This window comes from Alligator mississippiensis, chromosome 2 (genome assembly GCF_030867095.1).
Source record: "Alligator mississippiensis isolate rAllMis1 chromosome 2, rAllMis1, whole genome shotgun sequence".
In the NCBI taxonomy this organism is placed as follows: domain Eukaryota; kingdom Metazoa; phylum Chordata; order Crocodylia; family Alligatoridae; genus Alligator; species Alligator mississippiensis.
Window position 1 is genome coordinate 277701972 of NC_081825.1, and position 27874 is coordinate 277729845.

At 44.1% G+C, this 27874-nt stretch overlaps 1 protein-coding gene across 1 annotated transcript; it reads right to left on the reverse strand.

Annotated features, from left to right (window-relative positions):
* Positions 1-8318: 8318 nt before the first annotated feature.
* LOC102566804 (alpha-1-antitrypsin) lies at positions 8319-18665 on the reverse strand. The gene is made up of 5 exons (XM_006275936.4): positions 18561-18665; positions 14606-15268; positions 12221-12491; positions 10575-10722; positions 8319-8639 (listed from the first exon to the last, which is right to left on the reverse strand). The coding sequence occupies exons 2-5, from the start codon at positions 15249-15251 to the stop codon at positions 8445-8447; spliced, it is 1260 nt and encodes a 419-aa protein (XP_006275998.3). The 5' UTR covers positions 15252-15268; positions 18561-18665; the 3' UTR covers positions 8319-8444.
* Positions 18666-27874: the final 9209 nt, after the last annotated feature.

A 27874-nucleotide genomic window follows, 5' to 3' on the forward strand; every position in this document is an offset into this window, starting at 1 on the left:
TGCCTCTCCGCCCCAGCACCCACCTGTGGGGCTGTGAGTGGCTGCAGCAGGGAGTGCCAACCACGGGGCAGGGGTGGGGCTGCTTTTCCCCATGCTCAGTACCAGCTCAGGGCTGCTTTTCCCCATGCTCAGCACCAGCTTGTTCCCTGCCATGGAGCAGGGAGTTGAGGCTGTATGCTGCCCCCAACCTGTACCATGGGGCTGGGTGGGGCACTGGGAGTGAGTGGGTGCATGGGGCCCAGACCGGTGTCCTGGGGCCAGTGCTGGCAGGGCCAAGAGCAGGGAAGCAGGGGTACAGGGTCCTGGCTGGCAGAGGCTCTATGGAGCTGGGCCAGCTGCCCCCTCTCTCTGCTGGTGCAACCCAGCCTGGCTCCACAGACCCCTGCCAGCCTGCACTCCGCTCTGGGCCCCACCAGTGCTGGCCCTGAGACATCCGTCCCAAGATGGTGACCAGGGAGCAGGGCACCTTTCAAGGGGCAGGGCTACCCATACAGCCCTTGACAGCTTGCAAAAACTGGTAAGCAGCCCTCTGCCCGAAATAATTGCCCGCCCTGATGTAATATCAGGTTTAATCACTTTACATTATCCTAGTCTATCAAACTTCTGTGTCAGGTCCCCTCCTGACTCAGGTCGCAGTCCCCTGGCATCCCAAGATGGTTTGTGGCTCCCCTGCCAACCCTCGCTCCCAGTAGCTAGTTGCTGCTCTAGCCCAGTGCCAGGCTGGCCGCTCCCCTGGCCTGTCACAGAGCCAAGGCTTCAAAGCCTCTACTCCCTGGCTTTGTGTGCTGCCTGCACCTGTCAGCCTGGCCATGCAGTGGAGGGGGGGAAGCAGAGGCCCCCACCCCCAAACCAGCCAGAACTGTTGGGGGGGCGGGGACAAGGTGGGGGCTTTCTCCCCTCCCCCTGCCGACAGACCCAGCATGACTTCTCTGTGCAGCTTTGCCCCCCTGCCAGCTCTTGGCAGCTGGGGGAAAGGAGGGAAAGGGAAGGTCCCTGCCCCTGCCCATCCCCCAGCAGCTCTGACTGGGTCAGAGGCCAGGGCTGGCAGCGGGGTGGTGGGCAGGGCTGGGGAGAGTCTGTGCTGGCTCCCTGCCTCCCTGGGACTCACAGCAGGGGGTCGGAGGCCTGTGCCCAGCAGCCAATCAGGTGTGGCCTGCCAGTCAGCTTCATTGGGTTCAGTAGTGTCCAGCAAGCTGGGGGGTTTGCAGAAGCACCTCCCACCTGCTGGCCTCCACCAGTGCAGGCATCCCTATGCCTCATCTGCACTGATGGGGGAACGTGTGCTCTGTTCATTCCCGATCTATTCTTGACAGCTGAGAGGAACCCATGACGGTCTGATCGATTTCCCCTCAGGCTTTTTGAATGTTTGCACCTAGCCAGAAAACCTGCTTTGTGTGTTTAGCAAGAGATCCATCTGTCTAAAGAACAGAGCCAGATTTCCTACCGATAGCACAAGTCTCACTCTAAACCTCTTGAAATGTGCTCCCAAACCCTTCCCCTCGCATAGATAGTTTCCCCTCCCACAGTTTTTTTTTTTTCTAACTCAGAAGAGGATTTTGAGAAAAATATAGTTTTTTTCCCCACCAAGATGAAAGAAAATCTTTGGAAAAATGGAAAAAGAGAGAGAGAAATGGCAATGAGGCAATGAACACACAAATTATATTGTTTTTTCAGGGTTTCTTAAACAATATGTTATTCAATTTATACCTGATTGGCCTATGGAGGGATTCAGAAGCATGTGTTTAATATCTGCAGCACTTGGATAAATATTTGCTATTTTCAGTATTACCAAAATGTAGGGGAAAAAAATCATACGATTAAAAGTCAGCAAAATCTGAGAGACTCGTGCCTCATCACTGAGAATAAATTTACTTACTTTGCTAGATACAGCAGCATCTAACAAAAATATTGCAAACAAGACTGTATAGAAACAGCAGAGTTTAAAGACCCTATGGAAATGATGGTCTTTAAACTGTTCTGTAAACTGAAAAGTGCTCCTACATATATAGTTCTTCACTGGTTTACAAGGCTCCAGAGTTAAGAGCCAGGCCACTTTCCTGTGCTCTCAATGCTCCCCCTGCTGTCATCTAGGCAGCATGAAAGAAGGAGCCTAACTGAAATGAAGAGGTGCAAGGAGCAGAGAATGAGAGTGTGAGCAGGAAAAGGAGAAGGGGATGGAAACGGGGTGCACAGCCTTTTAGAAGGTTAGTTAAGCCTCGGATTTTGAAGATATTCAGCTATAGGCATCCTAGGGGCAGCCATATCTTACACATAAATTTATTATGAGGAAAAACAACAAGATTAAAATTGCAGCTTCACCCACCCTCAGGACAACCTCTGCCAAGTGCATTGATTTGCAACTGTAGCAAGTTCTGATCCAAATGCCTCACAGGCTAATCATTAGCATCGATATTTCTAAACTGTCCCTAAAATAATCTTGTAATGCCCAATTTATGTAGAACCTAAAAAACCTATTAGAAAATAATTACAAGCATTTTGTAAAAGGTCCTGTGATATATGGGGCCAAGTGACTGGAATGTCAAAAAGCATTAGAGAAATTATACGACTTGAACTGTTTTATTTTCTCCCCCACTCAGTGGGCGTAGGGACAACCACCTGGCTTAGGAAAGGGATAGCAGACTGAGAAAACCTCTGTGCAAACCCCTGACATGGCCTTCATTCTAAACCAAACTTAAACCAAAGCTGAACATGACCCAAAAATGTTAAAATCCTAACTTTTTCATACCCGTTGGCCTTCCCCAAGGAAATCCTTCCCACTCTCTTTTCCCTAAAAGGATAAAAGACAGGACAACTGGCACTTATGGGGCTGAAACTCTGGGGCATCTGCTGCTTTGGAGCCATCCATGGGTGGGCTGGACCTTGAAGAACTCTCCCAGGGCATCAGTGTGACCGTTATTCTGAAGGATCTGGCCCATGGCCTCCACAGTTTCACTCACTGTGATAGCGGTCACTCAGACTGGTCAGAGGCAATCACATCTGCCTTAGGAGCTCTGAGTGTCACACCACCAGGAAGAACAGGGTTGTAGGAGAGGAGGAAGTCCATGCTAGCAAATAGCAAATAGATTTTAATATTCTTCCTAGTGAAAAGACTTAACTGTGGTTCTCTGGTGCTTCTGGTGACATCAGAAGTGTCTGTCTTCATAATTAAAGAATCTGTTTGCATATACTTGTGAATAGTATGTCTGAAGGAGGGCTGAGCTTCTTTGGAGAAGCTCTACTGAATGGCTGAAAGTTTCTTGTGCATTCAGTTGGATCTGCCATCCTTCATACCTGTATCACCATCATTTCTGTTCAGCTTAACATGCTTCCATCTGAAAAGTGCTAAACTTAATGAGTGTAGATCATAAGAACATATATGTCGATATGGCTTCTTTGCTCCCATTTGTCCTCACCATCCAAAAGTACCCGATAGTGTGCTTTTGACAGCACGTTTTAAAAAACCTCACTCAGGCTAGAGAGAATCTCTGTGGGCAACAAAGATGATAAAGCGTTTGGAAAGCAAGTCATATGAGGAGTGGATGAAGGAGCTAGTCATGTTCAGCTTGTGGAAAAGGCACTTCAGAGGGGACATGATAGGAGTCTTCAAATACTTGAAGGGTTACTGTAAAGAAGAGGGAAAGCACCTTTTCTCTGTTGCTGCTGAGGGAAGGATGTGGACCAATGGCTTGAAGTTGCAGCAAAGTAAGCTTAGACTGAATATCAGGACAAACTTTATAACTGCGAGAATAGTGAGGCAGTGGAATAGACTGCCTAGGGAAATTGTGAACTCTCCATCACTGGAGGTGTTCAAGAAGAGATTGGACAGCCACTGGTCAGGGATGATCTAGGTATAGCTACGCCTATGTTCTACTGTGGGTACTTCCCCACACCTCTGGGCTTTGCTGGTTGCCCCCTTTCTGCTACATGTGTCAGGGTGTTTTTAGGCCTCCCTCAGAGGCATTAGGTATTGCTACAGCCAAAGTTGGGGATTTTAACTGGGGTGTGCCAGTGTTCCTTCTGGGACTTAAAGATGGAGACTCCTGGCCAGCAGGTCTTGCCCATCTGCTCAGGGTCAGACCAATCACCATATTTGAAGTCAGGAAGGAATTTTACCCCATGGTCAGATTGGTATGGACTGTGGGGGGTTTTGCCTTCCTTTGTAGCGGGGGGAGGAGGGGGGGGGCGGTGTGGTCCTCTGCCTAAGATCTCTTGAGCGTATATTGACAACCTTTTAAAGAACAAGCCATTGGCTGCTCTGGTTCCCCTGCTTTACTTGTGGCAGGTTAGAATATTGTGTCTGTGTTGTGTCAAGGTTAACAGTAGTCTTACATAGAGTTTAGATTATAGATTGTATAGGATGGTTTGGATAGGGATGATCCTGCCTCAGGCAGGGGTTCAGACTAGATCACCTCTGGAGGTCCCTTCCAGCCCGACTTTGACTATGATTCTATGATTAGCTTATAGATAGGGTTGCTTTTTTCCCAATGAATTTAATCTTTGACCCCTCTTAGCTCTTCTATAATTTAGTACTAACCATTTTTGCATGAACACCTTTCCAATATCTGTAATCTATAGCTTTGCATACTTGCATAGGTGGCTCCAGTTTTGACCGGACAAATTAAATACAATGTTTCCAGTTTTCATCAACCTGGCAAAGATCATCTAAATAGGACTGGGAGCATTTCTAAGACCCTGGGGAAGGCTCTGCATACTCTGGCACTCACTTGGCAGGTTTCTTCTTTTCTTATCAGTTGAACTCTGAAGTACCTGATTACTTGATTTCTGATCTTCTCTGCTCTGATATAATCTCCCACAGTATCTCAACAAAACATGTTTTTAATATCAAAGTGCCTTGAATTGAATTCAATAGTCTATAACCAGATATGATGCTTCATTCCAAAGCATGGATAATCTAATAAAAGATACAAGCAGTGGATGCAATAAATTAAAGGAAGTGGGAGAGAGAGAAAATTGAAGAGGAAGGGGGAGAGCAGGTGTCTTAAGCGGGAAGGCTGATTTTCCAGGCAGCATAGCAGTAGTGGTATTTCTTTTGAGGCTGTCCAGATGGAGTCAATTGACTTTGTGGCACTTTAAAATCCACTTGATTCTTTCCAATTGCTCTTCATTCAACAGGTGATAATCACCCAGTTTCCTTTCCAATAATTTTGATATTTCATAACAATCTATCACCACTTTATTTTGCAATTTTGATGAAGAATTTGGCATTTAGCTACTCCTAGTCATATTTCTAAAGCTTCACAGCCCTGAAGCCTATTTTTAGTTCTTTTCAAAATCCTAACAGCTACAGTTTCAGCTTTTGGAAGAGCAACCAAGAGCTGCTGACTTCAGCCGTGAAAGGGTTAACACTGTAGTTTTTTGCCTGAGCAAGAAAGGGACCATGAATAAGATGAAGATTAGGCTCTGTCCCTGCTGTATGTGTCCATAACTGTGGAAAAAATCTTTTTTCCTTCAGTCTGCCTTGCCAAAAAAAAAGGTGCACATCTTATTTGGAGACATGGGTTGTGTGAGAAAATACAGAAGCAATACTTCTACTAAGCAACTTCTTCCAAGCAGCTTAAAACATTAAACAAAGGTTTCCTGTATCATACTTTCTCCTAGTTTACGGCAAAGCCACACAGTAGAACCTGGGCCTCTTGGCTGTAAGGCCTGTGCCTGAATCATAAGATTTTCTTTTTCTTTCTTAATAAAGAATCTGTCCCTGAGTTTTCTTTTGTTTGAAAGCCACCAAATGAACCATATTTACTCCACTTCAGCTACTTGTGTGCTTGTTCTAATTTAGGAAGCAACCATCTGGATTATGTATTTCCCTGTTTCTTTAATATGGTGAACAGGGAACTGTGGTATCTAATTTATATTTTGTTTTTGCAAGGGATCTTGCCCAGCCCCAGTCCTCCATTGCTCCCCCGATCCTTCCCCTGTGGGGAATGTTTTTTTGTTTGCGCACATGCATCTTGCAGCGTCTTAGAGAGGTTTGCAATGCTGCCAGAGGCATGGGCATGCTCGTGTGGATGCAACCTAAGAGTTTTTTGAGCAGAGCATTCTCTGCTTTCTTCACATTTCCTTCATCATGTAGAATAAACAGTAGTGATGTGTCTCTTTGGCGTGGTATTTATAGTAATATATCTCCTCATAGTGACATCCACAGTCATTTCTATTTTCCTATATCATATTGAATTTAATAGAAATCTTCCTACTACAAATGTCACTCTGTAGTATATTATGATTAAAATGACTTCCACCATGATTTCATGACTGAAAGAGACAGAATCTGAATGCTCTAGAAAAGGAAATTGCTAGTCTATAGAAGGCTGATTAAATCAGCAGGTTTTTTGGGAGTTGAAGTGAACATGGATGGTAAAGCTTAAGCAAGCACTGATGGACTCTTTCCTTTGTCACCAGCAAACCTGTCTATTTGTAGGTGATGTATCTGTGTGCTGAGATTCTTCATATATGAAGACACTTGTCTGTATAAAAATACAGATCCAAAAATGACTTAATACAGTTTGTTTTCTTTCCAGCACCAACGTTGTAAGAAGAAATGGTTGTACTCACTAACAAAGTTTTTCTTTTGTTAAACTTTGGAGACCTGATCTGCTCAAAACATGGATGAATCAGACTGTGAACATGGATATATTGCAACATCTCTTGGGAAGCACACCCCGTTCCGCTCTTGACAGTCAGCACACCTCTCTTGATTCAGGACAGCACCTAAACCTTTGCCTTACTTTTTAAAGCCCCTGTGTAAATGCTGTTTTGAAAAGGGTTGAACTATAGCACATGCTTATGGGATTGCCTTATGTAGAGTCTCATTTCTTTATATCTTTCTTGATTTGCAGTGGAGGAAAATCTTTCTAAATGGTACCATGCAAAAGGTAGAAAATCATATATTCATCAACACGGAAACTATCCATTAAAGATCAGATTTTTTATATCAGATTATATATATATATATATTATATCAGATGGGTCCCAATCTCCACATGGCTGAGAGATCTGTCACAAGCTGCCTGCCAGCTAGCCTCACACTGGAGCACCCTCATGCCTCAGCCAGCCCCTCTACAGCACACTGAGCTGTATCAGAGCAGCCCTGGGCTGGCAGGTGGAACCCCTGGGCTCTCTGCCAGCGGGGTTCCTCCAACCCGGCTCAGTGTGATGCGGTCCTACATGCATGTTCAAGGGGCGCGCCCAGGAGCAATAAGCTCCAGCACAATAAGCTCCGGAGTTTATTGCTTCAAATTAATTACATGTATAGACACACCCAGACTCTCACATCAGCCCTCGCACATCTTTCCTCATCCTGATCTCTAACATTAATATCTAAGAAAGCCTGCCTTGCTGGCTTGGCTGTTCTAATCAAACCTATAATGCCCACTTCATATCCTATAGATAAAAGCTGGACAGGGATCATGAATTGTTTGTCAGATCCTGTAGAGATAACAAGGCAGCAGTATGCTAAGGAAGAGGTATTCTAATGTCATAGAACTTGCTCGGGTTATCAGAGACATAAGGAAGATGTGGGATTATGTGAGAAGGACAGGTTGCCAGAAGCAATATAACAAATACATTAGAGAATGAAAGAAACTATAGGGAACAAAGGGCTCTGAGGGGACTGACTGGGTAAAGTTCTGGCCATCAGCAATAATTCTGGGTAAAAAGAAGAGGCTGCTAATTTTTTGGTTTTCATAGCTGAAACAATCCAGAGACTGGTTTGTTAGTGCAATGATCACTACCAGGATTCCAGGATGATAAAGTGGCTTGTGAACGGAAGGTGTTCAGGACAATGCCACTTAGTAAAGGGTCTTTGCTTAAGTATCTAGTAATTTCCAAGTGATTTGAGAATCGGAATAATTAAACAGGGGGGAAATGGAAAATATTCCTGCACAAGCAGATAACTGAAGTATATTACAACATATTCTGGATACACCTCTAGTCATGCTTGAGGGAGTAATGGGCTCCTATAGGCATGCAGTGAGGCTGCTCCGAAGTTCTGTAAATCCAGTGAGTTGGAGCAGATTTGATTAATTGAGTCTGCTGGAGCACAGAAATGAACATGCTCCAGCAGACTCCAGTGTCATGTTTATCAGCATCTCCATGCTGAAAAATGGTGATGGGGCACTTTAAACTAAAGCTCACTTTGATAAGCTTTAATTCAAAGTGCCCTGCCATAAATTTTCACTCTGATACATGTGATGCTTGGGTGCTTTTAATTAGCACAGCTTGCTAATTAACATGCCCCTCCCCACCTCCTGGAGTACATCTATAAATGCCCACAGATTTCAAAGGTTTATAGGCAAAAATGCTACCACACACATATTTTACTTGTTTTTGATATAAGTAGATTAAAGTTTAGATGTAGTTACACCTGCTGGGCTACATGGATATATGCTACTATCTGCACAATGGCATATCCAGCAACTCATCACTTAGTTTTCGATAGGGTTGACAATTTTCCCCATGAAAAGCGTGATGGCAGATGCTTTATCAACGATCAACATAATGAAAGGCCTGTTGAATTTAATGGTGACTGAAGGCTGATGAACTTTCCTAATTATTATTGCTGTGGCTGCTGCTGCCTCAGTGCCATTCTCATGAACTTTCAGCAGGGCCTTGTGAACCGCCTGTAAGGAAATGAGACAAATGTTACACTCTGCATATGGACAGTGAACAGAAGCTGATGATGAACTTCTTTTGTCAGGAGCCAGGCAGAAAAAAAGAACAGGATTGCTACGACTCAGTAGACCCAGGTCGTTGAATGGAAAACCTCCCCTGAACTGCAAAGGGAGCTTTTTCTTTGTTAGGACTCTAGGATTAGGCTCAACAGTATTATAATTAAGGAATAAATACAACAACTTTGTAATTTTTCAAGAAAACAGATTGTTTACATGAACCAAATCACTTGCCCTTCCTCTCTACAAAAAAGGGAGTTTTAGATGCTTGCTAAATGTTATGAATTCCTTTCACCAGTAGTCTCAACAGCACAAATAATTGTAGATTTAGATTGTAAAGAGCTATGTAGTGTCCAAAATATCAAAATAACCAGTGACAAGAATCTCTGTTGCCAAGCTCCACCATTTTTTCTGTTAGTATGGCTTTCTGCATCAAATGCTGTGGATTGATATTGCAGAGCTGCAGTCTGTCCAAACATTAGCTCTTGTTTTATTTTGTTTTGTTTTGTTTTGCTTTTTAACATCTAGGAGGTGCTTTGCAACACTACTGAGAACTTGCTCTTTATGGTTGCTAGTCTGATTTAATAATCCCAGTGATAATGTTAGGATGTTTTCAGATTATTTTACTCATAAATAGCTGATTAAACTCATAAAAAGCTGATTAAACATGATTTAGTCATACATTATGATTTACTCATAAAAAGCTGATTAAACATATAAGGAAAACACAGCTTCCATTAATTCAAGGGGGGCCAGGATTCACTCACAGTCTACTTGGTCTCTGGGGATCCTCAATTACTAAATTACTACTCTGGCTGCAACTCCACATGCACTTAACTGCAGAGTACATGAATTAACTTCAGAGTAAAGTGTCACCATCTACATGTGCAACACTCTTAGGCTGCAGTAAACTAATTAACATCACCGTAGGATAGCACTGTCCCCAACTATCTTATGGCAGGGTAATTAACTGCAGTTAAACACATGTGTAAATGCTGACTGCGGATATAACCTGTGCCCAGTTAGCCCAGACAGCAGTGGGCCAGATTCCTGTCTGTTGTCTAGCCATGCATCTCTGCACGTTTGGCACTCTTGTGCCCTAGGCAGCCCCTCTGCTGCCTGATGCTGCCACCCAGAGCCCAGGGCTAGTCCCTTGTACCCCTGTCCCTGGTATAAATTGCTCCCCCAGCTCAAATTGCTGCTGTCCCAGGTGCATGTGTTGATTCTGCACCCAGGAATAATTTACTGTGGCTCAAACTGCTCCAGAGTGTATTGTTTTAAATCAATTGCATGTGTAGATGCACTTGCTATGAATAAGAATATAATCAGAGGCCTCAATTTAAAATGTATTGTCTCTGTTGCAATCAAGCAATTCTATTCTCCTGGCCAAGGATAGTTAACATGGTATTTTTAGTACTTGTAACCATTCATAATGTTCTGACCATTACAAGTACCAAAAATATCACTTTAACTCTCCCTGACCGGGAAAACTGAACAGCTCAATAGCAAAAGTCAATAACTTTTATATTGAAGACTCGGTTGTTATAGCCTAATTCATTATATGGAAGATGTGTTTCCCCTATAAGTTTAATCATCTTTTTACTCAATATGAGTAAAGTAATTTGAAAGTATCCTGAAATTAGCATTGGGATAATACTGTAAACATTCTTAATTATGTAACCATTCAAAATATTCTAGCCATTACAGTAACATTCAAATACTAAAGCTGAGTCTAGAAACCTTGTGTGTTCTCTGTAACGAATATGTTGGTGCCATAGTGTAGAAAAGACCAATAACCAACTCCCACTGGTGTCACTGGAAGCAAAATCAAGCCCTCAAATATTCTCACATAAATTCAGACATCACCATCTCTGCTTACTAACTTACCTTTGTAACCTGTAGGCCATGTGCACCATTGATTCCAGACAGATCAGCATTGCTAGAGAATACTTCGGTAATGCCCATCTTCTCAAATAGTTGTTGTATGTCATAGGATCCAGTAACAGAGACTCTTGGGAGGTGCAGATTTATACGTCTGTTCAACAATGAAAAATGGCAGTGAAATTTTGTACAGATTTCAGATAATGATCTACAGTAAATGCTTTTTAATAATGTTTGGTGGTGCTTTTGTGGCTGTAAATGAGTCTGTATGTGGCTGTGTAATTTGTATTTGAATAAAGATTGAACACTTCTGCAGAATGAGTCTTCTCTCCATGCCTGGAAATTCTCTCTGGTTTAGTTGTCCTTGAACAAACATGCCCTTTTTACTGCCATAATTTCATTTTGTTATTGAGACATACATTCAACAAATGTTTGTGGGAATGAGAGATCTTGGAGGGGAAGGCAGATGATGGTGTAGGTATAGGGATTATGAGTATAAAGATGAGTGGAAATGGTAAAAGAAATGATTAAAGATGACGTCAGTGACAACGTGGGCACATCTCTGCAAACATGCATGTGAAACTTACAATGCCACAAACCTGTCTGCAGCACCACAAACCACATGTGCTGCATGTGCATGCATTTGCCACATGGCTAATTAGCGGCATTGGGGGGGGGGTTGACAATGGGAGATCACAGTGTCAAAAAAAAAAAATGCCCCAAATAAGTTGTGTGGCACACGTGGCTGCAGCATGTGCCACCTGAAACTAGAGCCTGGCCAGCGCTAGCCAGGCTCTGGCTGCCTCTCAGGCACCACGCACCTGGATAGCTGCCACTGCAGCCCCAGAAGGCCTCCAGAATCCCAGATAAGGCTGCTGTGGCTAGCCCAGGTGTTGGCCCCAGCTTCCCCTACCCCACCCAGGGCAATTTGCCATGCACCAAAGCACACATGCGGGGGCATGCCTGGGGACAAAGAGCAGAGGCACAAATATGTGCCACTGCTATTTGTCTCCAGGGAAACATGTTTCTGCCCATGGGGATGTGCCACATGAGGGTAAATTAACCATGTTAACAGCATGAAATAGTTAAACATATAAAACCAAAAAACCAACAAAGTCAACATGTTACACTTTATGTTACACTTAAGGCATGATTAACCAGTTAATCACCTGGCAACATGATCGATCAATCAATTAACAGCATGGTAAAAAGACGAATAAGCTACGAAGTTGCTTCTTGCTGGTACAGGGGGAACCTGGGATTGGGCTCCGCCTGCACTGACAGTAAGGTGTGATGGGGTCTATTATGCAACCCACAAAATCACATGCGCATGTGGCATGGCAGGAGACACAATTGTGTGGGACATGAATTAAATCCCATTGTTCCTTTACCTGCTCATATAGAGGAGACCCAAGTCACAGCAACCTAGTAACTGCTAAATTGGTTCACAGTGTGTATATGCTGAACAAGGAGCTAGAGTTGCAGGTGCACGAAGCTCTACTTCATGGCAAATGGGGGGGGAGTATTTTACAATGCTACTTAATCAGCACAATGAATGTTGAACTAAGCTGTCTGATTTAATGTCTTGCCATTGCACAGACTTTCACCTAAACTACAGTAAAGTATCTGTTGAACAACAACAGTAGAGTTACCTTGTTTTAAGTGATTTTCTCCATTTACACACAGTTTCTTTCACCAGAGCATTCTCCACTTGTTTCATTTTTCCATTGTCAGGTAGAATAAATATTGCTTCTGCAGTTCCATGATAAGGTATCTGCACCACCTCACAAAACAGCTGCTTATCATAGTAACTTTCATATTCTCCCTCTTGTCGCATCATGTTGACTTTAATAGGTGTTTTTACATCCACAAAAAAATCTTCCTCAGAAGTTTGTATAGGTGCAAAAGGATTTTCCCAAGAGGCTAATGAAAAATAGGAAATAATTGAGTATTTGAGGGAGAGAGAAATACTTAATCCAAATCAGAGTAATTCAAATGTAAGAAGCTCATATTAGACAGTTTAAGTGAATCAAAGTTTGTTTTTTATAAAGCAATTTTCATTTTGTAACCTACCAAACCAGGCCAGAGCTTATATGTGGCTTTTCTTATATGGCTTTCTTTTTATATGGCTTTTCTATGAACTTCAGCTATGATGAAAAGCAGTTGAGGGAAATGAATAAATATTGTTTTCATTCCTTAAAAATTTGTATTTTGAAAAGAAAGCTTGTTTATTTTAGTGTTAAATCAGGGGATCCCAATTTCAAGTCAAACTATTGCTACTTACAGTACAAAAATAATTTATAAATTAAAAATTATCTTCATACTATTTAACATTAGGAGCTAACAGGCAGACACGCCCCCTCCTCCACCGCGTTAAGAAGTGTGGTGTGTATGGTGGGGGGAGGTAAAGAGTCCCTCTTAGGACTCAAAAGACCATGAGAGAAATGTTCATTTTGCACCATCCCTTAGGATGGCGATATGAAGTCCATGCCTCCATGACAAGTCAGACTCCTCTCCCCTTGAGCTTTCTATATTTCAGGGAGAGAGGTATAAGGAATGCATGACATGGCATACTGTTTATGAATGCAATAGAATTGACCCAATTCATTTCTTGTTTTAATTCTTCATTGAGAAGAATTTGCCAGCAGGCAGCTCAGTAGGTCTACAAGTCAGGTGTGCTGTTAAAATGATGTATTGTGGGAGCTTAATAAACATTACTGGTATTTTAAGGTAGAAAGGACTGTTATACCACAACATCTGAATTCCAGCATAACATAGGACATACAATTTCACCACACTACCCCTCCACTGGGGCCAATAATTTATTTTTGACTAAAGTATATCTTCTGGAAAGTCATCCTCTACAGACATCCAGAAGAGTCCAGCACTTACTCCCCTTAGTAGTTTAGCCTATCATGTTAAAAATTTGATTCTTATACTTAATTAGATTTTTCTTTAAGTTTTGTTCATAGGATCTTGTCAAGCCTTTTCTATCCTTCTATAGTTTCATTCTAATCGAGCAGGATGGACTGCTTTATCAATATCTGAGCTCTAACTGCTGGTTCTCCCATTTGGCTACATCAGCACAACTTCCTCCTCTGTATGCAGGCTGACCAGAAATGTTTTTGTAAAGTTTCATTTGAGCCTGTCCCAAAGCTGTGCACTTTGAGAGCACCAAGGCTCCAGTGTGGGAGCAGTCCACCTGATGAGTCTACTTGGGGAGTGTGAGGCCTCCTGTAAGCAGTGGAGATGAAGAAGCAGAAGATGGTCAGCCATGGATAGTTTGTGAGGCTGGTCTGCCCAAGAACTGGAGATCCTGGAAGTGGCAGTCCTCTGGTTCTGGGAGAGTCCATCTGGCAGATTGGCCCCAGAACCACACATCCTGAAAGAAGTGAGTTCCCAGGCTTGGGGCTGGGGATTGTGAAAGCACCAAGTCCCTGGCCCAGACAGTGTATCTGGTAGAATGCCAGTGTCTGTTGCTCACGAGCGGGCACTCACTCCAGGAGGACTGTGTCAGGGCTGGGCTACTGAGATCCCAGGATCTGTGGTTCTGGGGTAGACAACCATGCCAGAACATTCAGGTTCTCTGCCTGAAAGTCCCGGTAACTCTGGCTCTAACAGCGCCCAGTTCTGTGCTCCACAGCAGGAAGCCCTGGGCATGCCAACAGGAGCTAGGGATCTCAGGGCTTCTGAAAACCTTGCTGCAGAACCTGGAAGTGCTAGAACAAGCTTCCCACTGTGTTTGGTGATTCTGAGATAAACGTGTTTGAGTTTGGTCCAAATCAAACCAAACCTCCCTCAAAAAAATTGGAATGTTCCACAGTTCAGGCCTCCTGTTTTGTTTTGTTTTAACACCTCTTGCCTTTATCTTCAGTCCTGAACATTTGGTTCTGCCATAGAAGTTCACTTTATTATCTTATCATATGGTTTATCTTTTTTTTTCCTTAAAGGCAGGAAAAATATTTTTGTGCTTTAGATCATATTCAGCTGTCCAAAGACTAATTTAAATACATATCCATGTGTGCTTAATGTCTTACCTTTGAAGTAGATGTAGTTAACAAGAACCATTACAGTGCTTGAATCAAGACTATCAAGAAAATTTTGTATTTTCCCATGGGTTTTTTTCTCAACATAATCATTGATCTGTTTCTTAGCTTCTGGTGGATTATGGAAATTACTAGAAAGAAATTCTGCTTCATAAAAGCCTTTTATGTCATTTAAAAACTTCTCTAGTGGCTTAAATCCCCTATCTGTAAAGAGGGCATTTCCCAGACTGATCTCGATCTCATTGTCAGGCTTATTCAGCATGTAAAGTAGATGATGAAAACCTTCATGTATATCCTCTACCTGAACCTCTGTCAAGTTAAAGCCCATTCCTACAAAAATCTGATTCAGAGTGGTTGACTTAGCACCCAGTGCCAACATTGCAAAGGCAGTGGAGATGCTTATAGGAGAAAAGAAAATATTCTTGTTAGGTTCCTGTAGCATAGCCTGTTTGTAGAAGCTAAATGTAAAATCAGCATAACTAGAGCCTCGTGTGGGGCAGCCCTGGTTTATGATGTCATATGCTCCACTGTGTTCCAAAAGTTCTTTCTCATCTTTGTGCTTGCCAGATATATGATGACAATTGGCAACGGCATAGAGACCAACGAGGACCAAACACAAAAAGGTAAAAGGTTTCATCTTCCTTTCAAATTACTCTGGAATAAAATAGAATGAAATAGATGAGTATAAAATAATGATGATCTTGGTAACAATTAACAGCTAGTGGCTTACCTTCGTTATCATAGCTCTTACAGAAAACAAATGTAGAAAACCCCCAAATGAACATGGCATATCTAAAGATACTGTACACTTGATAGTTTGGTTATATTTGCTAATATGCCAGACATAATAAAAATTGTACTACACCATGGCTATTTAGGATAAGCAACTTTGTTCCTCATCTTTTGTAAAACAGAGTGTAGTTTTCTATAATGCTAATGGCATAATCTTCCCCTGTATGGCTATGTCTACTCCATGTCATTGGATATAACTGGTAATTAAGAGATAGGGATTAAAACATAGGACTAAGTGTACCTAGAGTTGGAACATAATCTATTTGGCTTCCTCTCAGTGAGTGCATCTGCATTTAACTATATGGGGATGTTGTTACTGCACCATGCTTTAGTACTTTTGGAAGTTCTAAAACATGGTGCAGTAACCACCCATACAGCACCATACAGGCGACGCACGCGTAAATTTCCCCACTACATTGCCATAGTGGTGCACTATAAGTGCAGAGTGTGCCACTAGGATGACATAGCTAGTGATCACGTGTAGACCTGTGTGATTGTTACGTAGCTGTAGTATGCCATATGGTGACATAGCATATCACTATATCACCATAGGGAGATGTGTAGATGCATCCAGTATGTAGAAGGGGCTGCTATTATTAACTTCCTGCCTTCCTTATGGATAAATGGAGAGAAATTAGCCCTCCTATATAATTTGGCTACACGAGGAGTTCCAAAAAGTGTGAGAATGCATACAATCTATATTTTCCCTAGGTTCCACATATATGGTCCATGCTATGTAACTTCGGGGGGGGGGGGGGGGGGCACCCTAAACTGGCCCAGATTGGCTAGCCAAGACCCTGATGGGAAAGAGGAATTCCAGTACCTTTTGGAATTCTAGGGACACCTCTGTAGTTTTACCTTGGAGAAGACTGGTTTCTTTTGGAGTTGCTTGACTCTATCATGGGACACTTTGTTCAACCGTAGTGGACACTTTGTTCAACCATTAGCAAAAGCCATGCTAATGCGCTAATGCACAGTACAATTAGCCTACTGCACATTAACTATCACAAAAAGACCATGTGCCAGTGCTACAGTAGCACCGGTTACTGTGCATTTAGTTAGTACCTCATATTAAACGTGCCCACTATGTTCCAGTGAGGATTAATTTGATGAGGCCTAATTCTTGAGTGATGGACAATGTAGCAATAGCAACAGATGAGAGAGCCACCAGCAACAGTCTAGAGCAAGATATCATGACATAGGCTAGAGAGGACCTCCTGAGTTATTGCGGTCAGTCTCTGCTATTGTAGGCAACAACATTATAATCTGACTTAGAAACATAACAAGATTAAGTCTTAAAACCTATTGTTTCCTCACTATTCTAATGGTTGGAAACCTTTTTATAACTTCCCTCTAAATTAATTCATAATGGGCATGTCTACATGAGACACTAACTGAGCAGTAGCCTAATAACACTGCGCAATAGCACATCACAGCACGGTCAGTACTAATATGCTACTACACAGTATTATTAGGCTATTGCACAGTAGTGTCACTAAAAAGGCACTTGCTGGTGCTACTGTGCAGTAACTCTGGTTACTGCACATTTATTTAGTACTTGGCTGTACAAGTACTAAATAAATGCACAGTACCACAGCACATTAATGAACATGTAGACGAGCCCAATGTGCACCTATTTGTTTTTGTGCCAACAGTCTTTTAATGTCAATTTTTCTTCTCTCTCCCTAATGTTTACTCCATTTATGCATAAATATATCTCATTCTCAGCCTTTTTTTTTGCTAAGGCAATCAAGCTAGCTTCTCATCAGTCCCTGGCTGAGGGAAGCAATCTGCTCCACAGGAATGAGAAGGGGTTAGAGAACTACTTGGAGAAGAAATAAGACCTACTTACAGTTTCTTCTGGGAGCCAAGTTCTAGATGTCTTGGTGACAAACAAGCTAGTGTCTTGCTATGATGCCTTGTTAGTCTTTTTTTGTTTGCATGACCTACACAACATTTGTGCTTGTGTATTACCAAAATCTGAGTGCCATTGCCCAAGAGATGGTCAGTTGCCATTAAAAGATGACAAAAATGTTGATCTGCAAAACCAAATGTTTCAGTATGGCCTGAGACCAGAGCCAGTTATTTTTATGTGTCTAATATGGAATGTTGTTTTCAGTCCAGTGGAAAATGAGAGCACAATACCTTACGCATTTGAGCGAGTATCTCTCTATTAAAAAATGAGGTTGACCCCCATTTTTAAAAGCATTTGTTGCTGAAAACAAATATCCAGAAGCAACAGAATATTTTTTTGATTGAGACAACCGCCTTCTAGTCATGTCTATTTCCTATTTATCCATAATTTAACACAGTGTTTAAGAAAGCACAAATGATAATCTGTCAAAAGCAATTTCATACAGGGCAGGATGACATAGCTGTTCTCAACATGTTGGAAGTAGATCTTTTGCTCAAAATAGAATGTGTGAAAGTTGTAGTTTTTCCATATTCTTTTCTCTTTAGAAATGTTAATTATTTTAATCATTACTTTGAAATTTGAAAATTTCTTGCACTACTATTTTAATAATCTGTTTTTAATAGCCTCGGGGATAGGTGAAATGATGCAACTGATGTGATCTGAAGTTTATAAAATAACCATAGTATGATATTTGTCCCTTGGAAAGGCTGGGGCATCATCTTCAGTTCAAACCTGAGAATCCAGAAGTCAAATCTCTGCCAGTCCCTGAGTTAGGGATGATAGACAAGGGTGATAGGTTTGTTTCTTAATGATCTGTTCCAGCTTATTTTTATATTAGTCACAAGGACACTTATCAATGTGTTGCATTTACAAAGTTAGTCTTCCCTGAAAGACTAAAATAGATGTATTTTGGTGGATTACTCAAATACTGAACCTCAGAGAATGGGATTACCCAGCACAAAAAAGGTAGCTCAGCAATATTCTATTTTTGAATGGTTAAAAATATCCCCAGAACTTCAAAGGGCATTTATGCTAATTTGTTTCATGTATACTTCCACTATCACAGCCCGTTTTGCTGGTCTCCTGAGGATATGTGTAAGTAATCTTTCACAGCACCAGCTACAGAGAACAGTCACAAACATGAATAAAATAATCTTATTACAAGCACACCACAGATCTTTGCAAACATCTATTAAAAGCAATGAATGTTTTCTAAGGAAAACCAAATGCAGTACTTACAGAATCAGGGCCCTGTTGTGTTGATCTGATCTGCATGTCCTCTTGTGCTGTTATTTATGCTGCTTAGTGACATTCAGCTGTTTTCACGATTAAACATTAAACAGAACAAATAACGATATTAAGAAACCGAGCAAAGGCTAAAGAAACTGTTTTTTCAGGTCGTCTAAGATGCTCTCACTCTATCCAAACAGCACAGAATACAGCCAATGACTGCAAGGTCACTTGGACAGCAGCAATGCTTGCTGTCCCTGATCCTGTGGAGGCCTCCCAATTCAAACATTGAGCAATTAGGGCTTTACTGGAAATTAGAAATGTCTGCCCAGGAACCACTAGTACACACAATATGATTTCTGGCAACAGGGACTAGTCATTGGTGCCAAGAAGATAAGACCCACTGCAGTCTTCAGACATGGTGGGAGAGCACAAAAACATAGGGGGAAGCAGCTCACAGCATAGCGTGGGAGTAAAGCTCTATTGCCAAGGTGGTATCTGGAACCCACCAAAGAATTTCCTTTCCCTGTATCTTGCTGGAAATGCACATGGTTGGAGCCAAATCTTCCTAAAGATCTCCAAACTGAACAGGCACCAAAAGGCACCTCCCATACTTCTTGCACATGACTGTAACCCCATGCAGATGAGGATATGATGCATAACTAGCAATTTTATTGCCTATGGCAGACATATTCTCAACCATTCCCTTCTCACTTTTGGTACCTGGCAGGGTTGCCAATCCAATAATTCTTTTTACTGACATCTGCAAACTTTTTACTGACAACCAAATTTGTTTACTGACATATGCATTACATAACATAAATGTAACCCTTTTTTCCAGACCCAGGACAACAGTAAGTCTGGATTCAAATTTAGGAATTTAACACCAACTTTCTAAATCTGGCTCAAGCCCCTACCCAGAATAAAATTTTACTTGACTGTAGCAATGGTCCCATGATGCTCCCCCCACCCCACCCTCAGGGATCCCTTACTCACCCTCACGCACTGGCCAAAAGGAAGAGTGCAGTGCTCAACACAGATCTGTTGAGCACCACAAGAATGGCAGCCAGAGAGCATGGGCCAAAGAACCTGGCTGCTGCTGCCACCACATGGGTTCCTTGCACCTCTGTGGTTGCTGCCACTGTCCTGGAGACCCAGAGGCTGCCATTCTGGTACTCCCTCTACATTCACAATCAGGGCTCATTCCTCGCCTGCCCTGCTGTAGTTGTGGAACTGTAAGGATGCATTGTAGATGAGCTGCACTGAATTTTGTTGGATTTACTCAATTTCCCCTTGCAGAAGAGACTATACTGGACCCTTTATATGGCCATCTGGTGTGAACTGCTTTCTAAAATAAGAGTTGTGCACAGATGTGCTCATGTATGTACACACTAGGTATTCTTGCTCTGTTGGTTGATATCCTTAAAGTGAAACTTGGGGCACTACAGCGTAACCACAGGAAGGAGAGAGGTTTAGAGTCCCCTTTGTTTCCCTGTTCAGGTTTTGAGTTACAGCAGTACCTTTGGAAGTCACCTGACAACCATTCTTCAGGGAAGTCAGCTTTAAATGTTTAGGCACTCCTGATAAGCAACATTATTACAAGAAGATCCCAAAAGCAGAGCTGGAATTTACATAAGAAAAATGTCCATGGCAGATGTGGAAAACTGCTGTTAACAAAAAAAGAGCTTGCCAAGCTGCAGACCTACTGAGAAGAAGCAAAGTCCTAAGAAGAAATAACAGATTGACTCCAGAGTTTGAATTATCCAGAGAGAGGGAATGACAGCTCCAAGACAGCAATAATATTACGGTGATTCCAGGTTCTTAAGCTCATGTTAATCAATCAAAGATGGAAGTATCTAAGATAAGACAACTCAAAGATAGATTTTGCATTGTAGATAAGTATCTCACAGAAGACATTGAAAATGACTGGAGCTGCTATATGGCATGGAGCAATGGTTCTCAACCTTTTTGAATCAAGACACCCCTCATTAGATTCCAGACACCCCTCAGAAAAAGCAAGCTCCTAGCTTTCACACGTTTTTTGATTAAGGAAAAATAAAAAAAGAAATTCTTCTGTTGCAAAAACTCAGAAAGATCAAAACAGGTCAGAATGGATTTTTAATACCATGGATTCCTATCTGAAATCTCTGGATTTAGCTTGTGAAACAAGTGTAGGTGTTTGCACACCTAGCAGTGCTAATATTGTGCACCTTGTGGGGCCCTTAAAATGATATCATAGCTACACAAATGTCTGGAGCACCTGGTTGAGAATCACTGGTTAAGAGTTACTTGTGAAAATTTAGAGTTACCACTCAGGATGGCCACTAGGGGGAATGTGGAAGTAAAATCCAGATCCACTTATAGGGCTTGAGTGAGGTACCTGGTTTTGGGAGTGCAATTTGGCATGTTCTTCACCATTTTCTAATTCATAATGAAAGGACGTGGCAAGCCACATAATCACTTCAGTAAATGTGCATAGATTCTATCAAAGAAGAAAAAGTGCCAAATTTGCTGTAAGTGTTAATACATTGCAAACTAAAATGTTTTAATGGTTAGAATGTCAATCAATATAATCAAGAATAAATCTTTCTTTTAGGAAAATAAATGAAAAATGTGAATGTAACATAAGGTAGAACCCAATTATTTAAGTCAAGGTCTACTGCTTGCCATTTTAAGACATGATTAAAATGTATTGTTTATACACATTTGTATTCCTTGCAGATAACATTGCTAAGAACATGAGTGGGAGCAAAGGATTAGAAGCAAACTAAGAAAATTCAAAAGAAAGAAAGAATGGTAACTAACTTCAGAGGGAAAGTACCCAAGCAACCTAAACCCAGATTCTTATTTTTCATAGATTCATAGATTTATAGATGTTAGGGTTGGAAGGGACCTCAATAGATCATCAAGTCCAACCCCCTGCATAGGCAGGAAAGAGTGGTGGGTTCAGATGACCCCAGCCAGATGCCTATTTAACCTCCTCTTGAAGACCCCCAGGGTAGGGGAGAGCACCACCTCCCTTGGGAGCCCATTCCAGATTTTGGCCACTCTAACTGTGAAGAAGTTCCTCCTAATGTCCAGTCTAAATCTGCTCTCTGCTAGCTTGTGGCCATTATTTCTTGTGACCCCAGGGGTGCCTTGGTGAGTAGAGCCTCACCAATTCCCTTCTGCGCCCCCATGATGAATTTATAGGCAGCCACGAGGTCACCTTTCAACCTTCTCTTGCGGAGGCTGAAGAGGTCCAGGTGCCCTAGTCTCTCCTCGTAGGGCTTGGCCTGCAAGCCCTTAACTATATGAGTGGCCCTTCTCTGGACCCTCTCCAGGTTATCCACATCTCTCTTGAAGTGTGGCGTCCAAAACTGCACGCAGTATTCCAGCTGCGGTCTGACCAGCACCCGATAGAAGGGGAGTATCACCTCCTTGGATCTGTTCGTCATGCATCTGCTGATGCACGATAAAGTGCCATTAGGTTTTTCTGATGACTTCATCACACTGATGACTCATGTTCATCTTGGAGTCCACTAGGACTCCAAGATCCCTTTCCACTTCCATGCTACCTAGCAGGTTATTCCCTAGGCAATAGGTGTGCTGGACATTTTTCCTCCCCAGGTGCAGCACTTTGCATTTCTCCTTGTTAAATTGCATTCTGTTGTTTTCTGCCCATTTGTCCAACCTGTCCAGGTCTGCCTGTAGTTGTTCCCTGCCCTCCGGTGTGTCCACTTCTCCCCACAGTTTTGTATCATCCACAAACTTGGACAGAGTATACTTCACTCCCTCATCCAAGTCAGTGATGAAGACATTGAAGAGTATCGGTCCAAGGACCAAGACCTGTGAGACCCCACTGCCCATGTCCTTCCAGGTTGATACCGACCCATCCACTACCAATCTCTGGGTACGACCCTCTAGCCAATTTGCCACCCACTGGACTGTGTAATCATCCAAGTCACAGCTTCTTAACTTATTCACCAGTATGGGGTGGGATACTGTATCGAAGGCCTTCCTGAAGTCTAAGTAAATGATGTCTACCCCTACTCCTGCATCCAGGTGTTTTGTAACCTGGTCATAAAAAGAGACTAGATTAGTCAGGCATGATCTACCTGCTACGAACCCATGCTTGTTTCCCCTCAGCATAAATTTTCCTGCTGGGCTGTCACATATATGAACCTAAATAATATTTTCAAAGACTTTGCCAAGGATGGAGGTGAGACTGACTGGCCTGTATTTGCCTGGATCCTCCTTCCTCCCCTTCTTGAAAATAGGGACCACATTGGCCCTTTTCCAGTCCTCCAGGACCTGGCCCATGCGCCAGGAGTGCTCAAATATTCTTGCCAGTGGCTGTGCAATGACGTCAGGCAGTGCCTTCAGTACCCTCAGATGGAGCTCATCCGGGCCTGCTGACTTAAATGCATCCAGTCCTTCCAAGTGACTCTGCAATGTCTCAGGGTCGATGCTTGGTAGTCTGATACCCTGCTGTTACCTCTCTACAATTCCATTGTGAGACTTGTCTTGCCCCTCATTTAGGAACACTGAGGTGAAGAATTCATAGAGGAGTTCAGCCTTGTCCCCCCTGTCTGTCACCAATTGCTTTTGACTATTCAGTAGTGGTCCTATTCCACCCTGGGCCTTCCTTTTACTCCCTATATCTGAAAAACAATTTTTTGTTATCCTTAACTTGGGATGCCATCCTCAGCTCCATGGTAGCTCTGGCTATTTTATTCAGTATGTTTTGTTTCTTTCTTAGAATATGAAGCTGGTGAAATTTTTTCTAATGGAATGTTTTTCTACTGGAAAATGCCATTTGTCAAAGTGGAAATGTATTCCTTTCAATTACATTTTAAAAAGGAGAGTTTCAGTAAGCCCTATTTTCATCTTATTTGAACACAATAGTTCACTTCATATCTTGAACTGGATTTTCATTTGAAATTTATTTTATTTCATTTTTGTCTTTGAATTTTTATACCATTTTATTTTTAACTTTATATTTTGATATTAGATATCATACTAATCGAAATATCAGTGATAAATTTCCAATTGCAATGCCACTTATAAAAAATCACAGTCAAGGAAGAGCTTTAAAACCAATTACAGCACAAATTATGTTATAGTACATAAGCCAAAATTCTAACTGAATACATACGGATATTAGATCATAAAAGATTTGAAATCAAAATGAAACAGCTTTATCAAAGTATCAAAGCAAAATGTTTTGGCTTCTTCAAAACATGTTGGGATTTTGTTTCTTGAGAAATTTCAATCTAATTTGAAAAGAAAAAAAAAGAAATATATACATTTCCTACAGAACAGAAATCATAAGCTTCAACTAGACCCAGTGTCCTATTTTGGCCCTAAATTGGTATTGCAAAATTTTAGCCATATGTTAGCAACTTCCCTTATGTTAGTGCTTGGGAACTTCACTAAGGAATCTGTTGTCCCTAAATTAAGAAAAGTATTGTCCTTTGGAGACTAATTGACCAATATTACATTAAATTGAAAATACAGTCACTATTCAAATGTGTTATTTTTTTTTAGTTGTCCAGAACTTTTAACATAATTTCTGATCTTGCATTTTTATTGTTCTCTGTTCCTCTCTCAAGTTACATTTCCTTCAACATCGCTATACACAGATTCACACTCAGTGGCCCCGTCTACACGTGCATATTTACAGCACAATAACTATGTCAACTTACGCAGACTTGGGCATAAATCTGATACCTGCAAGATATCAAATTTACACCTGATTACTTCCTGTGCAGTGATGCACATGTAGATGCATTATTGTACAGTAATGCAGAAGCCTCCCTGCTGGGTCTGCCCAGCCGCTAGGGGGCCAGCCAGAGCCCAGCTCCAGAGGTCCTGCCTTACCCCCTCTCCCGCTGCTGAGCTGTGCTGCTCTCTGGCAGCCCCTAGCTGCAGGATATAAAAGTCTGTAGCCAGTTTGTGCCTTGAGGCACACACTCCAGGGAGCTGGCAGAAGCTGCTTGTGGCTGGAGCACACACCCCAGCAGGGCCCCATGTGCCCCCCTGGACAGCCCACAGGCTGGGTCTGCCTGGGCTGAACTCCTCTCGACCTGCACTCTGGCCACAGGTGAGTACTGCCAGGGAATGCAGCTGATTGCATCCTTTGCCAATCCCTGCTGGCTATACCACCAGGGCCAGCACCCACTTCCTAGAGCTATGCAAAGCTTCAGGTGCTGATTCGATTTGGAGGAGATTTGGCCTGATTCGGTGGCCAAATCTCCAAATCCAAATTGAATCAGGGGACCAATAAAAAGGTCTGAATTGATTCAAAGCTCTCTGAATCGATTTGGAAAAGATTCGGAGAACTTGGATGATTCAAGCAGTCCCCGCCTGCTGCAGCAGAAAGCTGGAGCTGGACTAGGAGCCAGTAAGTAGGGGGAGTGGGAGGGGTGGGGGAGAAGACCATGGAGGGACCCCTGCCAGGCCCCAGCACCTGCCTGCTCCCCCAGCGCCCCTGACCCCACCCCACTCTCCCACCCTCCCCAGCTCCTGGTGCTTTAAAAAAATCCCCCACTCACCGGGTGCTGCCAGGAGGGGGGCATGATTCCTGCTGCCCCCCACTGCCCCACGCTGCATGAAGGGCTCTGCCATGAGCTCCCTGGGCCCCCCTCCACTGCTACCCCAGCCCCCCCACGGCTTCCCCTCCCACTCCAACTCTGGCCCTTTAAGAACCCCCTCAAAAATAACCCTGGACTCACTGGCTTCTGCAGTGACCTCAGGGCTTTCAGGGGGTCATGGAAGGGCCCCCCACATAGCATAGGACAGTAGGGGGCAGTGGGGATTGTCCCCTCCTGGGCAGGAGCTGGTGAGTCTGGGGGTTTAGGGGTTTTTTTCTTAGAGGGTCAGAGCTGGGGTTGGTGGGGCAGCCACGGGGGAGCTGGGAGAGTGGGCAGGGGTCAGGGGGATCATGCAAAGCCCCCCCATGTGGTTTGGGGGAGTGGGGGGTGGTGGTGGCAGTGGGGATCAAACCCTGCCCGGCAGCACCTGGTCAGTCGGGACTTTTTTTTTCAAAGTGCCGGAAGCTGGGGTGAGTGGGGCAGTCATTGCCCAGGAGCCTGCATCTGCACCCCGCCCTGACACCTCCAGTGACACATCACCGGAGGAGGGGACCTTATTCCTTCAGAGCTCCATCCTGCACTCCTCCCCAGCTGCTGTGCCCATTAGCAGCCTGGGGAGCCCTGTCCAATGGCTGCCTTGCCCTTGACCCCACCCTGCAGCCACCCATGAAGAGCAGCTGGCCATGCAATCACCAGCTGCCAGAAGCACCAGCTCCCCCTGGGGGAGGGGGGGGGCGGAGGCTTGCCAGGCACCAGCCCTCAGCCCACTGGCGGCCACAGACACCAGGTGAAGCCAGATGCCACCTGGCATGGGGATCCCCATGCTGAGCCACTGGCCTTGCCAGTCCTGGACCCATGGTATATCCCACATTGGGGGCGGGCCCTCTCAGCCTCAGCCCCCACCCCCACCACTGCCCCTGCCTCTAGCCGCAGCCCCTGCCCCCCCCCTTGTCTGGCCTGCCTGCACTCCCTTGGGCCCAGGTTCCCACCACAGCACACAGAGAGGTGGAACACAGGTCAGAACTTTATTGATTAACCTGTGTCCCTGCAGCTGGGTGGGCATGAGCCTCTCATGCACCGAGGAAGGTGTTGATCCTGTTGGTCATCTTCTCCTCAGCAGCAGGGGCAGGAACATGTAGCGCTGTGACAGATAGTTTTCCTTGCAGTGGTAGAGGTTGTGGGGCAGGATGGATTTGCCCCCCATGCCACTGTAGCTCAGGGTCCTGATCCAGGAGAGGAGATGTGCCTGGGGCACCAGCAGAATCATCATCAGCAAGGTGTAGTGACCTGGGCAGCCCTCCACCTGCACTGCCCAAAGCATGTGCAGCAGGGGCATACTCAGGGTGCAGTGGTGAGGCCAGCCCTTCACCCCAGTTGTTCAGGAGCCCTACATTCCCCAAGCCCCGGTGTCAGGGGCTGGACAGCAGTGCAGCAGAGTGGTGGGCCTTCAGGGCCAGAGGTGGGGGTCAGCGGGAGCTGGAGCCAGGACAGAAGGTGCTGCCAGCAGCCTGCCCTGGCCTTCCCTGGGAAGGGGGCAGGGAAGGAAGGTAGCCTGTGGCCAGCACCCAGGGAGCAAGCAGGAGCAGGGGGCTTGGGCAGCACCCACCTGGGCCCAGGCCTGCCCAGCTAGTCCCTGGGCACCTGCATATGGCCAACCTCCAGCCTGAGGCCAGGCAATGCAGGGCCCCTGGAGCTGAGCATCTTACCTCTCAAATTTCATAGATATCATAGATCTTCAGGGTCAGAAGGGACCACAGAAAATTGAGTCTGACCCCCTGCTTGGGCAGGAAGGAGTGCTAGAGTCAGATGACCCAGCCACGTGTTTGTCCAATCTCTTCTTAAAGACCCTTAAGGAAGGGGAGAGCACTGCCTCCCTTGAAGCCCATTCCAGATTCTGGTAACCCTTACCATAAAGAACTTCTTCCTAATGTCTAATCTAAATCTGCTCTCTGTCAGTTTGTGGCCATTGTTTCTAGTTACCCTAAGGGGCACCTTGGTAAATAGAGCATCTCCTATTCCTTGCTTCCCCCTCCCCGCGTCCCTGACAAATTTGCAGATGGCCACCAAATCCCCTCTCAGCCTTCTCTTACGGAAGGGCAGTACTCCCCACTTATCCTTGTTAAACTGCATCCTATTTTGTTCTGCCCACTTTTCCATCTTGTCCAAATCTGCCACCTGCTCTCCAAATGTTGCAAACTCTTGCAAAGTCCTTCTGTCTCTTGCTTCTGCAGGTCATGGGAGGGAGGCCTCAGGAGCCCACAGAACCGCTGCCACAGGCTTGCTGCCACCTGCTACTGGAGCTGCCTAGAGGTGCTGGCTATACCAGTGGCACAGCCAGGATAGAACCCAGCTGCTTCAGGAGCTGAAGGTTGCAGTGGAGGACTGGGTTGCAGGTGGAGGACCTTGCCCAGGAGGCCACCTGGGAGGAGGTACATCTTCATGCATATGAAGAGCATCAGGCATCCCTGTGGTCCCTGGGCTCATGGAGGAACTATCTGTGGCCAGGGTGCTGACCACCTGCCACTGGGCTCTCCACCTTGGGCCCCACCCCTTAGCCCCTCATAGGTGGACTCAGGGATAGGGGTCAGACACTTCTAGTGTCTTTCAAGTTTGGGGACTGGGACTTTTATTGTTGGTGGGTGGGGAGGGTGGTGGAGGAGCACTGTGTGTGGTAGGGGAGGGTGGAAAGGGCTGTGTTTGTTGAAGGGGGAGAGAGGAGGGATGGGGGGATTGCTCTATTAATAAAAT